The sequence below is a fragment of the Etheostoma cragini genome, chromosome 24, assembly GCF_013103735.1.
Source record: "Etheostoma cragini isolate CJK2018 chromosome 24, CSU_Ecrag_1.0, whole genome shotgun sequence".
In the NCBI taxonomy this organism is placed as follows: domain Eukaryota; kingdom Metazoa; phylum Chordata; class Actinopteri; order Perciformes; family Percidae; genus Etheostoma; species Etheostoma cragini.
Genome location: NC_048430.1, coordinates 11,565,912 through 11,580,609, shown reverse-complemented (window position 1 = coordinate 11,580,609; position 14,698 = coordinate 11,565,912). Strand labels below are relative to the sequence as shown.

The 14,698-nt window shown below is 42.0% G+C and overlaps 1 protein-coding gene across 1 annotated transcript in view; it reads left to right on the top strand.

Moving 5' to 3' along the window:
• The window catches only part of LOC117939460 (aryl hydrocarbon receptor-like), a 64,642-nt gene extending 49,997 nt beyond the window's left edge, over positions 1-14,645 (top strand). Inside the window, exons 3-11 of the mRNA XM_034864829.1 lie at positions 8,120-8,304; positions 8,398-8,487; positions 8,976-9,102; positions 9,281-9,420; positions 9,953-10,155; positions 10,722-10,831; positions 11,514-11,655; positions 11,751-13,329; positions 14,508-14,645. Coding sequence (XP_034720720.1) covers positions 8,120-8,304; positions 8,398-8,487; positions 8,976-9,102; positions 9,281-9,420; positions 9,953-10,155; positions 10,722-10,831; positions 11,514-11,655; positions 11,751-13,329; positions 14,508-14,591 — 2,660 coding nt within the window. The 3' untranslated portion in view covers positions 14,592-14,645. The remainder of the gene's footprint in view (positions 1-8,119; positions 8,305-8,397; positions 8,488-8,975; positions 9,103-9,280; positions 9,421-9,952; positions 10,156-10,721; positions 10,832-11,513; positions 11,656-11,750; positions 13,330-14,507) is intronic.
• Positions 14,646-14,698: the final 53 nt, after the last annotated feature.

The following is a 14,698-nucleotide window of genomic DNA, read 5'->3' as shown; positions in this document are numbered from 1 at the left end:
GGGGGGGGGGGGGGGTATAGGGCAAAAAGAGTTCATTTGAAATTAAGCAAATTAGCTGTATTTCTGTCAGTTGTGTTGAAATAAATAAAGTGCCTACTTGAATGTGTGTCTGTGCGTGCGTGCGTGTGTTTGGCGCATTGGACTTTCCCAGGACGTTGTGTGTTGTTTCAGAGTCTGAATACAGCCTGAGTGTTCACCTTTTGCCTGCCTTTATGTGCCCTGTGTGTGTGTGTGTGAGTGTGTGTGTGTGTGTGTGTGTGTGTGTGTGTGTGTGTGTGTGTGTGCTTCCAGGAAAGACTCAGTCAGCTCCAGGCCTGCACTGGAAGTTACAACCAAAGTCTTCTGATTTTAAATCCTAATTCTGCGGTTTGACTCAATTTCCACATTAAAATAACAAGTTGTATTTGATTTATATAGCTGGTTCAAAAGAAACAACTAATATTCAAACAAGGGCCACCCTTAGCAACGGGAGATAATTTTTTCCTTTTTGTTTCAATGTAGCACATTCATTTAAAAACAATAAACAGTCGGTTTCTCTGGAACTCCTTTAGTAGATGTCCCTTAACACTTTTTTATGGACACCTGCAGCCAATCAAAGTTGAATGTTCAGCCAAATACATATATTTAAAGGGATACAGGTAGATGGTGTGGACATTTTTATTTATTTGATTGGAACAATGCACATTAATCAACACTTCAGTAAATGTGCCGGTGTTAGCCCAGATGGCTGATGAGCTGATTTATTCCAGGTGTGCTGATATGGAATAGGTGTCAGGTGCGGGATGAGACGCACAGGAGGGGGCGTGGCCACACACTGTGGAGAATGATGTTAACGGGAAAACCAAAACACACCAGCCACACCGTAGGGACCACAAAATGATGAAATCAAACAATAACACAGTCACACCCACACCAGACAGTCACTGGAGCGTGACAGTTCTCACAGACGACTTAGTGTTCATGGGAAATGTCGGATTAGTACTACAAGCAGTGTTGCCACGTAAATATTTTAGCCGGCCAATTCAAGGAGACACTTTGTTTCATTCATCACTGGCCAAATTGACTACTAAATTTAAAATGTTATCCGCCAAAGTTATTTTTTGACCGCGGGTTGGTTGGTGTCAATTTAAAGCCCTGCACAATTAATACGTATGTTTTCTTTTTTTGTGGTGTGTTCATATAAACAGATGTTTGAAATAAAGCATTTATTCAATCCATGTTCGAAATAAAGCATTCATCCAATTTATGTATTCAATTAATGCACTCCAGGCCTACATCCTCCTGTTCACCTGTGACAGTTGCAACGCTGGCTTGTTTACCATTTGCTCTGTGGGCTCGCCATTTGGGCGCGGCCATCTGTGAAATAGTTGTGGTTATCAAAGTGAGACTTTTAACCACAGGGCAGGAAATGGCAGTTACGGAGGAGGTGTGTGTGTGTGTTTTTATAATGAAATAGCAACTACTCAGGAGAGTCAAAGGTCAGAAACTGATTTACTGAGTGTGAAAGCTGCAAAATGTATATTTTTCTATCTTCCAAATATGTTCAATTGAAGTATGACACAAGTAGTGAGGATGGACTAATGGATAAATAACAGCAGTTTGGGGTGCAGATCACATGTGGTCTGCCCAAAATGTCATTGATCTACAGGGACAGTAATATAACGGGAAACAACACATTCTAGACAACAAATGATGCATGTAAAAACAACAACAACACAGAGAGATGGTTTGAAGCCAGAGACCAAATGGGGAAGCACCCAGAATGGGAATTTGAATCTGAAATCCTTCTCTATTTTCAAACCACACAAGGCCTTTTTTTAAAGACTTTCATCCTCATCGTTCATATGTCCAAACCTGCACAGAGAGGATCAGAAAACAGAGAGAGGGGAGAGTGAGCTGAAAGGGAGAGAGAGAGAGAGAAAGAGAGTCTGTGATTCTGATCTCTTGTAACCCCCACCCTCCTCCATCCTGCAGTCCAAAGGGTTGAAGAACAATAGCTCCATTCAGGTCTTGGGTTTCAAAGTCGTCAGAAACCGCAAAGCGATTCGGAGCGGGTGTTTGGGGATGGAGGGAGGATGTGTGTGTGCAGCGGGGGAAGAAGTATTCAGAGCCTTTGCTTCAGTAAAAGTACTAATACTACACTGGGAAAATACTAATACTGGTGGGTCCTAATGCTGAAATGACTAGTGGATTAATTGATTTCTAAATGGCAGATGATCTTTCTGCAAATATATTGATAATGAATAAGTTCTTCTCCTTAATAAAGGACTTTATAATTACTAGACATTGCCTTGTTGCAGCTTCTCAATTGTGAGGATTTGTTATTCATGCTATAATATCTTAGAGTTTTGGACTGTTGAAAACAAGAAAAACATAACTGTTGGCTTATGAACAAACTGTGATGAAGACTTCTTATTTTCTTTCTCAAAGAAGTTGTTTATACCGTTATGGATCTACTATAGCAACAGTGGAAAGTAACTAATTATAGCCACTCATGTTACTGTCATTGAGTAGTTCTTTTGTATACTTTTTCTTTTTTAATTTAGTTTTTTTTAGGGGAACAGACAGAGGCACCCGGGTCAGAACAGCAGCCATTTGTAACGTTCGCGACAACTCCGTTATGGTTATTAGGACCTTCGCTTTTACCGTCTTTACAGTAAGCTAAATGTAGCAGACAGAACAGGAATAAGGCACCAAAAGAACTAATACTAATAGTAATTTAAAGATGTGGTAGCATTGGATCTGGAAGGGAAGGATGATTGGCAGTTGAAATGGGTGTGTCGCAATGCTGCCTTCTCTATCTACAACACAGGTTTGTGGATCTGAGTGTCGTGAATTTGGTTTTATATTGCATAATTTTACAGTCCTAGTAATAGTACTTATACTTAAGTAGAATACTTTTTCACTCTTTCCACCTCTGCGCTGTAGAGCACAAGTTATTGTGAAACATATACTAAATGTGTTTGACGTATGGCCTTAAAAAAGGGGAACCAAGCTTTGTTTACAGTTCCCAAATGAAGCCAGAGAAAAAGCATGGCCCTTCTTTTTCATAAAAATTGAGGATTAGGAGTATGGGGTGTTGGGCGGGGGGATTCTTTTGTTTTAACAGGGTTCAAGCAGTTTGGCAAAAGTCAGCTTTTCCTTGTTAAGACGTCAGCGTTGGGGGCGGAAGGGTAAATGTGGGGTTTTCAGAAACAGCTTGGGAGTTCCCCAAGGCACCTACGTCAGTCCTCTCAGTTTTATTTTTACTGATTTGTGTAAACCTTTGTATATATTCAGCTTTTGTTTGCATCTCTTGTTTTTGTCCTTCTTCAACTATCACACAGCTATATTTTATCTTTTTTGTGGCTCTTATTTCAGCACTTTCACACTTTTTTTTTACCTTATATGCTCCTTTCATTTCTTCTTCCTCTTCTTAATCAAACTTTTGTCACACCCTGTTCTTCTTGGTACTCAAATAGCTCATGGTTGCTGTACTAAGATACTTAACAACTAAACAAGATCACCTCCGGCTATGAGTGGTGTGCATATGAGTGTGTTAGAGGCTGTCTCTCTGAGCATGCCCGGACAGACCCCGCTCTAAACTTGCACACCAAAACCACACTAAGGCAACAGTAAAACCAAAGAAAAAGACATACACTCTTGCCTCTAGTTTTGGGCAACACATCTTTACTCAATATTTGAGAACAACCCTCACAATGACCACATATTGTTTGTGTTATGTTTATGAACGACTGTTACATATTTGCACTTGCACAAAATCATTATTCATTCTCTTGAAATGTATAAAAATGCCTCATTTAGTCAATAAAGAACACATGTTTGATCCTGTCCCGTTTCTGTTTGAGCTGCAGAGAATTGTGTCACCTTTTTTCAGAGGGTCCAATGTCCCCGATCTTCTTGATAACTTTCGTAGGCATCGCCTTTCAGTCCTACATTGTGAGAGAACATTATAGTGTTGTCAGGATACAGAAAATATGTCAAACCAGGTGTGATGATATTTAGAGTCTGCAGGAAAATTCACTGCTTAGCACACTTTGAGATGCGGAACTAATGAGTGAAATTCCCTGCTGGAATTTTGCTTAAGGAATATTTTGGCCTGAATATATATCACTTTTGCATTAGAGTTGTTTGGGAAAGTTTTCCTTTCCTCATCATAGACGCCTTTTTTGTTGTAAAAGTAAAATTCAAATCCCATATTGGTGGGACGTTGGGATACAATGTTGTGAATTTTTTCCTCGGTGACAGCAAAACACAAGCCTTGTAGAAATACTACACTATAAACGCTAACCTGGCAACATTTAGGCTAATAAACAACTTATAATGCTACTCTTTAGAGTCAGTAGGGCTCTCTACATTCAAATTATTACTTAAAACCTATAAGAAAGTTGCTTGGTTGACATAAAGCTACACTGATGAATCTATTTAATCACTAGTTGATAATTGATTTCCCGTTTAAGTCTGTCTGCAAGCAAAGAAAACTAATATTTCCAGCTTCCGAAATGGAATAATGTTGTGCTTTTCTTGTCATACAATGACAGTAAATTAAAATTAAATTCTTTGTGTTTCAGACAGATGAAAACCTTTGAGCAAGGCCTTCAGCTGGTATTAACAGCCCCTGTAAACCTGCCAAGTGTCTGTGGTTGTACTGGGAAGCTCCCAGGTGGGAGTCTTCATACTGCTGGTGATGTGGAGCAGGGCGTTTCTGGGAAAAGAGTGTGTGTGCTCAGCTAAACTGTCCTGTATACAAAATATACAACATATAACAACAAAACTAGCTTTTAAGTACCTACTCAGGCTGAACCAAAGTGTGAAACTTTGCTGTAGGGCGGCAGAAGAAAAAGATTCAGTATTTAAATTCATGAAATGTAAAAGTGAGTGAAATCAATTGGCGCTGTTGTGTTTGGTCATAAATTACGTTAAGCACCGTGCAGAGCATGCCTTAGGCTTAGGCTTAAAATGAAGTCTGTTTTAACTTAGCCTTTATTTAAGCTCACATGTCGACACATTTCACAACACATAATGGGAACCTACCAGAGGTCCTGTATGAGAACAGGTGAGGTGAAGGCTACAGATTTATTAAGCCTATGTTACTGTCTGTCTGTCTGTCTGTCTGTCAAAAAGACAAAGAGTGAGTACACAACACATATATATTTAAGCTGGGACAATGCGCCATACAGCTTCTAACATACAATACACACAGTACTATGGAAATGATAGAGTCTGTAAATATTGGGAATGTAAGTGCATTACCTAATGTGAAAACTGTATTCTGTGCATTCAGCATTTCATTGTTATTTTAACAGTGCAGTAGCAAAATGCGCTTACAGGCTAGTGCAGAGCAGGCACACACACACAGGGAAGCGCAATAGCACACACACATGCAAAAGATTAAAAATAAAAATATTACGCCGCAACTCCCCCATAATAGCAATTTTAAATGGAATGGGAGAAGACACTCTGGTTTATTTCTTACACACCTATGAATTAATGAAGACACTAAGTACAACCCTTTTGAACGATGCACCAAAACGTGTTTCTGAAATTATTTTAAGCGAGATATAGGCCATAGAGTTGCTGAATTTGTCTGTTTTGATTTGCTCTGGAATCAAACCAACCACTCGTGGTGTCTTTCTGTTTGGGTATACTGGTTTAGTAATAATGTTGACCAAACACCCACACAATTTCTATTTCCTGCCACAGCTTGAGAATGTCTTCTTTGATATAAGCTTCTGAAATGTAATGCCACCTGGTATTTCTCAACGGGAAGGCGTTTAAAGTGTGTGTGAGCAGCTTTAACCAACTGGGACATATCCCCTTCTTTCTGGTTTTTAGCGTGTTCAACCAACACATCTGGTTTGGTTGTCCCCTGACATGATCCTGTCTTTGTTAAAGGTTGTCATGGCAAATCTCAAATTATGGGACTCTTTGATGGCTCTATTCTAATTGAACTCATCTCTTTCCTTTGGCCTTTCTGTGTCAATGTACACAGTTTTTTCAATGACATTCAACAGTTGAACCCAATCAGAATTCCAAAGTTACAGTTTGACATTTTGGGACTTATTTGCCGTATATAACAAGGTTCATACCACTCTGACGTCTGTACAGGGTGTTTCCTGCATTTAGCGCTAGGACTTTAGCTCTGTTTCTGGTTAAACAGAAAGGTCTTGAAGAGGTTTTAAAGATCTATCTCTGCAGGGATCCTTTTTGGATAATGATGTAAATACTAATCTGAGCCTTTTAGCGGCATGTTTGTGGACGTAAATACAAGTTAGGCAACTTTTGTTTTGTTCTGGGTCTTCTTAAAACATTTTCTCAGTGTCTGACATTTGATCCTATTTTAGAGCAAAACTTGAGCTTGTCCATTATAATCACCGTAAGGAACCAGGAACATGTATTAAAAAAAATGAAATGATGCTCTATATAACTTGTATCGTGGAGTTCTAACTTACAAATTATACATGAACGGCTCTTTATGATGGTTTTGTTGGCGGGACGCTGCATGTTTCCACTGTTTAGGAACCAAACTTTTTCTGCGTACACTATTAGAAAACTAGCTCGATCCAGATTGATTGGGTCTCCTCTTCATAGGCAACCACTTCACATGATTGTGTCTTCCAAAAGGCCGCCTCCCTGCTGTGTCTGGTCGCCGAGGACAACGGGTAATTTTGTGGCTCTGCCTGTTATCCTCGTTTGCCCTGGAGTTTTTTCTATTTTTACAAAGACAGGGCTAAGCCTGCCTTCATGCACTGTGTGTGTGTGTGTGTCATTTTGTCTGTGTGTGTGAGTGTGTGTGTGTGTGTATGTCTTTCTGTCTATATGTGTGTGTGTGTGTCTGTGTGTGTGTGTGTGTGTGTGTGTGTGTTTGTGCGCGCGCCCAAAACAAAACAATGGAGCTGAAACTAAGTGGTACAGTTAGTTAGGAAAACAAATCTGTGGCTAGTGGCCATGTCGGCTGGTGATCCTTTAACGCCGTGTTAACAAGTATTTTTTTCTTTTTTCTGCAAATAATTTTGCTCCATAACTCAACCTGCAACTTGTCCTTCTTGCCCTCCTCTATCACTCCATCCACCATCCCTCGTTTCCTCCACCCTGCTTCCTCTCTGAGAGGATATTTGAAGGTTATTTTTCTCTTGTTTTCTCTGCCCGCTGATGAGAAATGGCTGGATAAGTGCCAGCGGAGGAAGAGGAAGAGGAGGAAGAGTTGAGTGACAGCGTTGTAAGACGACAGGAAACGGCAGGCAGCTCCACCCTGATAGAGAGAGACAACGACGTTCCTCTTTCGGTTTTGACTCACTTCTCCTTTCAACCGATTCATTTTTTTGTTGGAAACTTATTTATAATATATATATTATTTATATAATTTCTTTTCTTTTTTTTAACCATCATCCAGAAATAGAGCAATTTCAAATGTTGCTGTAGTTTGAAATTATTACGATGAACGATATCATTTTCTCTTTCAGTCAGATTGTAACAATATGTATTAGATTTAATTGTATTAGAACAAATTAAAGTTTTAAATGAACCCCAGGATACATCTTTACATAGAATACATCTATCTTATCTTCCTTTATTGTCATTTTTGTTGCAATGAACGTCTTTTAGGTTAAATGTCAACAACTAACAATTGAAATAATTATAAAAATGTATAGGCTGACAAATAATCACTTAAATAATTACAATTTCCAGTCATACGCCTTAGGACCTTAGTTAATGGCAGCAAATAATTGAGGTTAAACAAAGAAATGGCCATTACAGGCCTATCTAGAAACTCTAGTTCTAGGAATGCTGCACCACTCTGTGTGAGATTAGAACACGGTGGAGAAAAGTAAAAGTTGTTTCTACTTCCTGTGCGTGGTTTCATCTGCAGTTTGTCTCAGAAAGTGTGTTTTTTCAAGAAAAATGCACAACATAAAACAGAAATCAACTACACTGCAAAAAAATAAGGGAAATATGCAATAAAGTTCAATAATATTTAAATAACCAGTTATTAAAGTGGTCTCAGATTCTGCTGCTTTCAGTGTTGACACAACAAACTGCTTGTTGAGTTTAAAACTAATGAAAGGAAATCAAACCAACGTTGTTTTATTGAACTAATTTTTTCTGTCTTCACCTCCAGCCACCATGAAGAAAGGCCAGAACGGCTCCAGCGGTTCCAGCGAGCGAAACCTCATGTTCGGAGAAAACGTCCAGACTCCGTCCGCCGCTACCGCCTCCTGCTCTTCCTCTTCCTCGCTCGCCCCCTCCAGCGAGGTGACGTCCATCGACGGAGTCCGATTCAGCGAGGGAGACCTGTTGCTTCAGGTGACCCCTTGGTGATGCTGCTTGTGTAGTGTTTTAGGGGGAAAAGGCAACATGTTAAAGTTTAAAGTTAACGTTTGTTATTGTCGTGTCAAGGCGCTGAACGGCTTTGTGTTGGTGGTGACGGCTGAAGGATACGTCTTCTACACAACGCCCACAATCCAGGACTTCCTCGGCTTCCACGAGGTGATTCATGACGCGGGAGCTGATAATCATTATTAGTAGAGCAATAGTCTGGAGTTTTGGTGGAACACGTGTACGTTCAAAAGTAGTTTTGAGTCGTCAACAGAAAACTCTGATTGGACAGATAGTCTAGCTAGCTGTCTGGATTTACCCTGCAGAGATCTGAGGACCAGGTAACCATAGTCCTCAGATTGGACAGATAGTCTAGCTAGCTGTCTGGATTTACCTTGCAGAGATCTGGGGACCAGGTAACCATAGTCCTCATAAATCAGCCAGAGGTTAGAACCAATAATAATGCTGTTTTTACATTACATTGTACCTGCTCGAAACTTCTCATCTTTTTTATATATGTTTTTTATATAGACCTTAGTGGTCCCCTAATACTGTATCTGAAGTCTCTTTAATATAGACCTTATATTACCTAAAATAGAGCATGTTACGGGACCTTAAATTCATATAACAGGAACGATGATTTGTTTCTCTGTTTTTAGTCGGACGTCGTCCATCAGAGCGTGTTCGAGTTGATCCACACAGACGACCGAGCTCTCTTCAGGCGGCAGCTTCACTTCTCTCTCAACCCGAACACCGTCCACAAAGATGGCACCGCAGTGAGTCCCAGTAAGTCAGCTCCTCATATGAATGTGTGCAACACCTGAACAACACAATCTCTTAAGTGTGTTAAGGGCTCCTCCAAAGCGTCAACCTTTGAACTCGTGCGTGATGACAGCAGCACAGATTATCAGCGTGAGATGAGACTTTTGTGGAAGGTGAATGTTTTGGTCAATTGCTGCTGCAGGTGAGCAGAGCTCGGCGGGGATCAGCAGCAACGTGGTGACCTACGACCCGCAGGCCATGCCGCCAGAGAACTCCTCCTTCCTGGAGAGAAACTTCAGCTGCCGCTTCCGCTGCCTGCTGGACAACTCCTCCGGCTTCCTGGTAACACACACACATCTTTAAGGGGGTTTTCACCAAGGTCTGAACCAACGTTGGTGTTTAATGACTAGTATACATTTGATCTTGTACCTTCTGGTTTCACATAGTGATTTGGCTAGCGCACTAAAGAACTTTTTAATGACATAGATATGCGAAGTTGTCACCACATACGTATGTTGCGTCTCAATTTTGATTGGCTGTTGGTGTCGCTCTCCACCACGTCATGTTGTGAACTTACATTGATTGTGATTGGCTGTCAGGGTTTCTATCATTCATCAAATGGCTCTGAATGAGCCCAACGATCTCCTTACAGTTACTGTTGAGGTATGGACTTTAATACCCCACAAAAGTCCACAAGACTTGTCCCGGGATCTCCCTAGATCTCATCACCCCCATGTTAAATCCAAAGTCACGCCCCCTTGGTAATCGTCCTAGTAATAGTTATCGGTCCCAGTGGATTGGACCTTTATCCTGCAGTTGATCATTGGAAAGTAAGAGTAAAACTTAGACTGTGAGGGGTGTGTTTTCTCTCCAGGCCCTGAACTTCCACGGCTGCCTGAAGTTTGTTCACGGTCAGCACCGCGTGTCCGAGGACGGGACGTTGATACGCCCGCAGCTCGCTCTGTTCTCCATCGCCACGCCGATGCAGCCGCCGTCCATCCTGGAGATCCGCACCAAGACGCTCCTCTTCCAGACCAAACACAAGCTGGACTTCACGCCCTTGAGCATCGACAGCAGGTACACACACTCGCCCTCAGGTTGTCCACTACTCAGAGCTGTGAAACTACAACAGCTAGACAATTTCATTCATTATTATTAACATTACAGACTGTAGAAAGAACAAAAGATAGATCTCTCTTAATGAAATTAACAAACACAAATTTCAACACCTGCTTTGGTATAAATATAATGTTCTGACAAGCAGATAAAAACTAAATATATATTGGTATTGACCATCAAAAGAAAGAATTACAAGTCAAACAAAACAGATTTATTTAGTATTTCCTCTATATATCTATGACATTAAAACTAAGAATTCATTAACTAAACCTATTGTATTCAAGTATCAGACAACCAGCATACAAAAAAAACCCACTAATAAGGCCAGACAACTAACAAAATACTTTAAAACAATTGCCATATTTGGCGTTTGCTAAATAATATTTGAATAACCTTTCTCCTTAAAAAGCAAAATTACCCTAAACCCAGCAAAAATGAACAAGAGTGCAGCACCTGGAAACACAACCCCAGGATCTTTAATTGAAGTGTTTTTAATGTGACTTTAATTTAACGTTTTTCTACAGGGGGAAGGTGATTCTGGGTTACAGTGAAGTGGAGCTGCGTATGAAAGGTTCAGGCTACCACTTCATCCACGCCGCAGACATGATGTACTGCGCCGAAAACCACTTAAGAAGTAAGTCACCTTTTTAAGTCATTTACTCAATAAACAACAGGGGCGGAGCCCAAATCTTGAGAGAGGGTCCGGGGGTCATGTTACATTTAGAGCAGCTATATTCTTTAAGCCGTTTGATAACAGAATGCCTAACAATCTTTGTTCTTTGTTTGTTTTTGTTTTTAAGATTTTGCAGCTTTTTTTTACCTTTTTTTGAGTTTTTCTGTCTTTTTCTGTCAATTTTACACCCTGTTTTGTATCTTGTTGTTCTCCATCATTCTGAAACCTGAACACAACAAATGTTGAGGATGACTCATTTTCACTCCTGCCACATCAAGAGAGGAAGAAACTGTCCGATGTGTCTATTTTTAAGTTCCATAACAAAGGTCGGGTTGCTCCATTTATTTGCCGGTCCAGTCAGAGAGACAGAATTTTTTTTTTAAAAAGTTTAACTTATTTCAAAAGCATCAAACATGTACATGGACATTTGATCTTTAAATTAGCAAAGGAAACTATTTTTAAATAAATAGCTTAGTTTAGCATCACAAGGGTAATTTTTTTCTTTAAAGACTGATCTTACATGCAAAGATGGATCACCTTAAAAAGGTCTCTTCCACTTCCACTCTTCTACGTCTACTATATGTTGATGTATGTTAGGATTTTTATTTATAGATATATCGGACTCTTTCTGTCTTGTATCCAGTGATGAAAACCGGAGAGAGCGGCTTCACCATTTTCAGGCTTCTGAGCAAATCAAGGAAGTGGGTCTGGGTCCAGGCCAGCGCCAGGTTGGTCTTTAAAGAGGGGAAACCGGACTTTGTCATGGTCCGGCAGAAGGTTTTGACGTAAGTGTCTTTTTAAGTCTCTAAGAACTTGTCCTTCTTTGTCTAAGTAATATTTACAGTAGGAACAGCGACCCACTCTTGTTCTTTTGCCACAGAAACGAAGATGGGGAAGAGCAGCTACGCCTCCGTCGGCAGCAGTTACCATTCAACTTTGCCACTGGAGAGGCGTTGCTTTACGACATTGCTCCAACCGTCGACATCCCCGACCCCAGCTCTGCCCCCAAGCAGAGGAAGTTGGACAACTGCACCGTCGACCCCGACTCCATCCTTGGCTGCATGCTGAGTCAGGACCAATCCATCTACTGTGAACACAATGACACCCTCAACTCCCTTAACGACACCGCGTTCAAGGACACCCACGCCACAGTCAGCGTTCCCGGAGACGTCTGGCAGCTTACTTCGCCCAAACCTGCCATGGGAAGCCTGGTGAGGACCGAGGGCACCGTTCAGGACATGATGGAGACCCTGCAGCAGATCCTCGGGGACAGTGACCTCTGCAACACCGTGGATGTGGTGCCTGAAGAGCTCAAGAGCTGGGAGAGCACCCTGTTGAAGATAAGCAACAACAGCTGCGAGATAAACGAAGAGCTGGACCACATTCTCAGCAACGACATCCTGTCGTACGTAGAGGAGCAGCTCCAGAAGGAGGGCGGATTCAAGCTGCCAGATCAGCTGAATGAAATACCATCCTGCCTTTCCACTTTGGACCTCCAGAACCAGATTCCTGGCCAGGCTGGGGTGCAGAACTTCGGCTGGCCTCTGGAGCCCCAGAACCAGGTGTTACCGAATGGAGGGCAGATGGTAGCCGGACAACCGACTCCAGTCGTGGGGATGATGAAACTGACTCACATGGATTTTCCACAGTTGAGTTCTGGTTTAAACGGTCCAACCCTACAGCAGATCGCTTCACAACAAACGGTCCCCACTTCTGTTGGTCTTCAACTGGGAACTACAGGCAACACTGGCGCTCCAGTTACCTTCAACCCCTTATTGGCGGCAACACAGAACCAACTGAAAAATAAACAGTTAAATCCCATGTTCAGCTTCCAGGGAAACCAGTGGACCTCTTCTGTCCCCAACTCAGACCAAGCTGACAGCTTTGTTGAATCCTACGCCCCAAATATTTCAAACGAACCAGGTTTTGCTGCTGATCCTTCCTTGTCAAGCTGCCTACAGGGACAGTTTGCACTTCAGACACCAACAAATGACAACCAGAGACAGTCTTGGTCAATGGAGCAGCAGCTGATCCCAAGCGGACACCAAGGTGCCTGCCTCAGCCAAATGTCAGGATTTCAAAGTAATCCTCTTCCTGGGGTCGCCATGGCCCAGAACGCTGTCACGTTCAGAGCTTCAGAGACTTCAAATGTACCGTTTCCCGTTCAGCAGGCTATGGAGCCACCGCCTCTTGCACCTTCGAGCAGTTGTATGTTCAGAAATGCCCCCGCCTCCGTGCCTGTAAACAGAGGGAACCTCGGTCAGACGCCTTTATGCCAGAGACTGGACAACACCAGCCACCAGATTCCTTCCAAGCTTTCCTGCTTCTATCAGGGTCTCCCTGGAAGTGGATCCGTGCCGGTGAGGACGTCCGTTCCTGAGCCTGATGGGGCAGCGCTGTCCTGCCAAATAACGGCTGGTCTCGACATGAACAACCTGCTGTTCAGTGAACAGACGCAGGTAAATCAGTAACAGCATGCCTATCTCTCCAGTTTGAAGACCCCTCATTTTCTAAGATAAAGTGCATAATAAATAGTTTTTTATGTTGTAGCAACTTCCCTGTAAATGCTACCATTTTCCACGCTGTTCTCATGAACCATTGTTACGAAAGTAAAGTAATGCTCCATAATTGGAAAGAATTCAACGTATTTTTTGCTGTGTGCACCACAATCACGGCCGCTGCGTAAGAACTCTGTGGGCCGCGTAGGGAGGTCGGGGTGGTAAGCCAGGTCTTAGTCGGGGCTTTAAATAAACTTTTTTGATCCAAAAAATTTGGACAAATTTCAACAAATTTTCACTGACTTCAAGCGATGCTGACAAGCTAGGTGGTAGCAGACGGTGCGACACATCACAACGTGGTGTTCACGGGAAATGTAGGATAAGTACAACAAGACAGTGTTGCAAGATAAAGAATACATTTTTCAAGCCAAACACTGACAAAACCGCCCGAATTCTTGGCGGAAAATAGACCAATCTGGACATCGGTTGCATCGTTACTGCAGCCTTCCGATTCATAGAGACGCAGTCCTATTTTATTCTTTCTTCCCCGGCCAAATTGGCTAAGAACTTTATAATGTTACCCGCTAGAGTTAATTTTTACTCGCACTGGCAGGTGTTAATTTAAAGCCCTGGTCATAGTCTATATGGACTAGCCCTAATTCTAAACTCCGGTTGATTTGGGAATCATCCTCCAAAATAGAACGGACAAATTACATTTATCTTTTTTATTAATCAAGTTCTCATCACCACACTCAACAGTCATTTTATTCCAGAGCTCGCCTCCCTACTTAAACCCGTTCCACCAAATGAGGCTATTTTGCAGAGGCATCGTTGATTAGCTGCCCACGACGATACTGATTGGTGTAAAGAAATGCCACAAACCGGAGCACGTTTTTCTCTCATCCTGGAATGCTGTGTGGACTTGCCAGACCCCCCTCCTCCACAGTGCTGGGGAGGAAGGTCCGGCAATGTGAGACTAGCATTTCTTTTATATATTATCTATTTGACTCAAATTCAACTTAATTGGTTGATTGGTCTCTAAATTCCCCAGGGTTTTTGCGACTATAAAAAGGGATTATTCACTCCAAACTTCAAACTTAAAATAACATTTATAATAAATTCTTTGTGTTGCTACATAGATCAACAGCTGTCCAGTTGACGGGAACGGGTTCCCCTTCTCCTCGCTTCCCAATGCAACCGCATACTACTCAGAGAGCAAATAGGAATCAGCCGCTGTGGGATCCCGAGCCGGGACTGAACCGGCGGTTTAAAGGAAGCAAAAGGACTCCTGGCTCTAAACACGAAAGTGGATCAGACTGAAGAACAGACA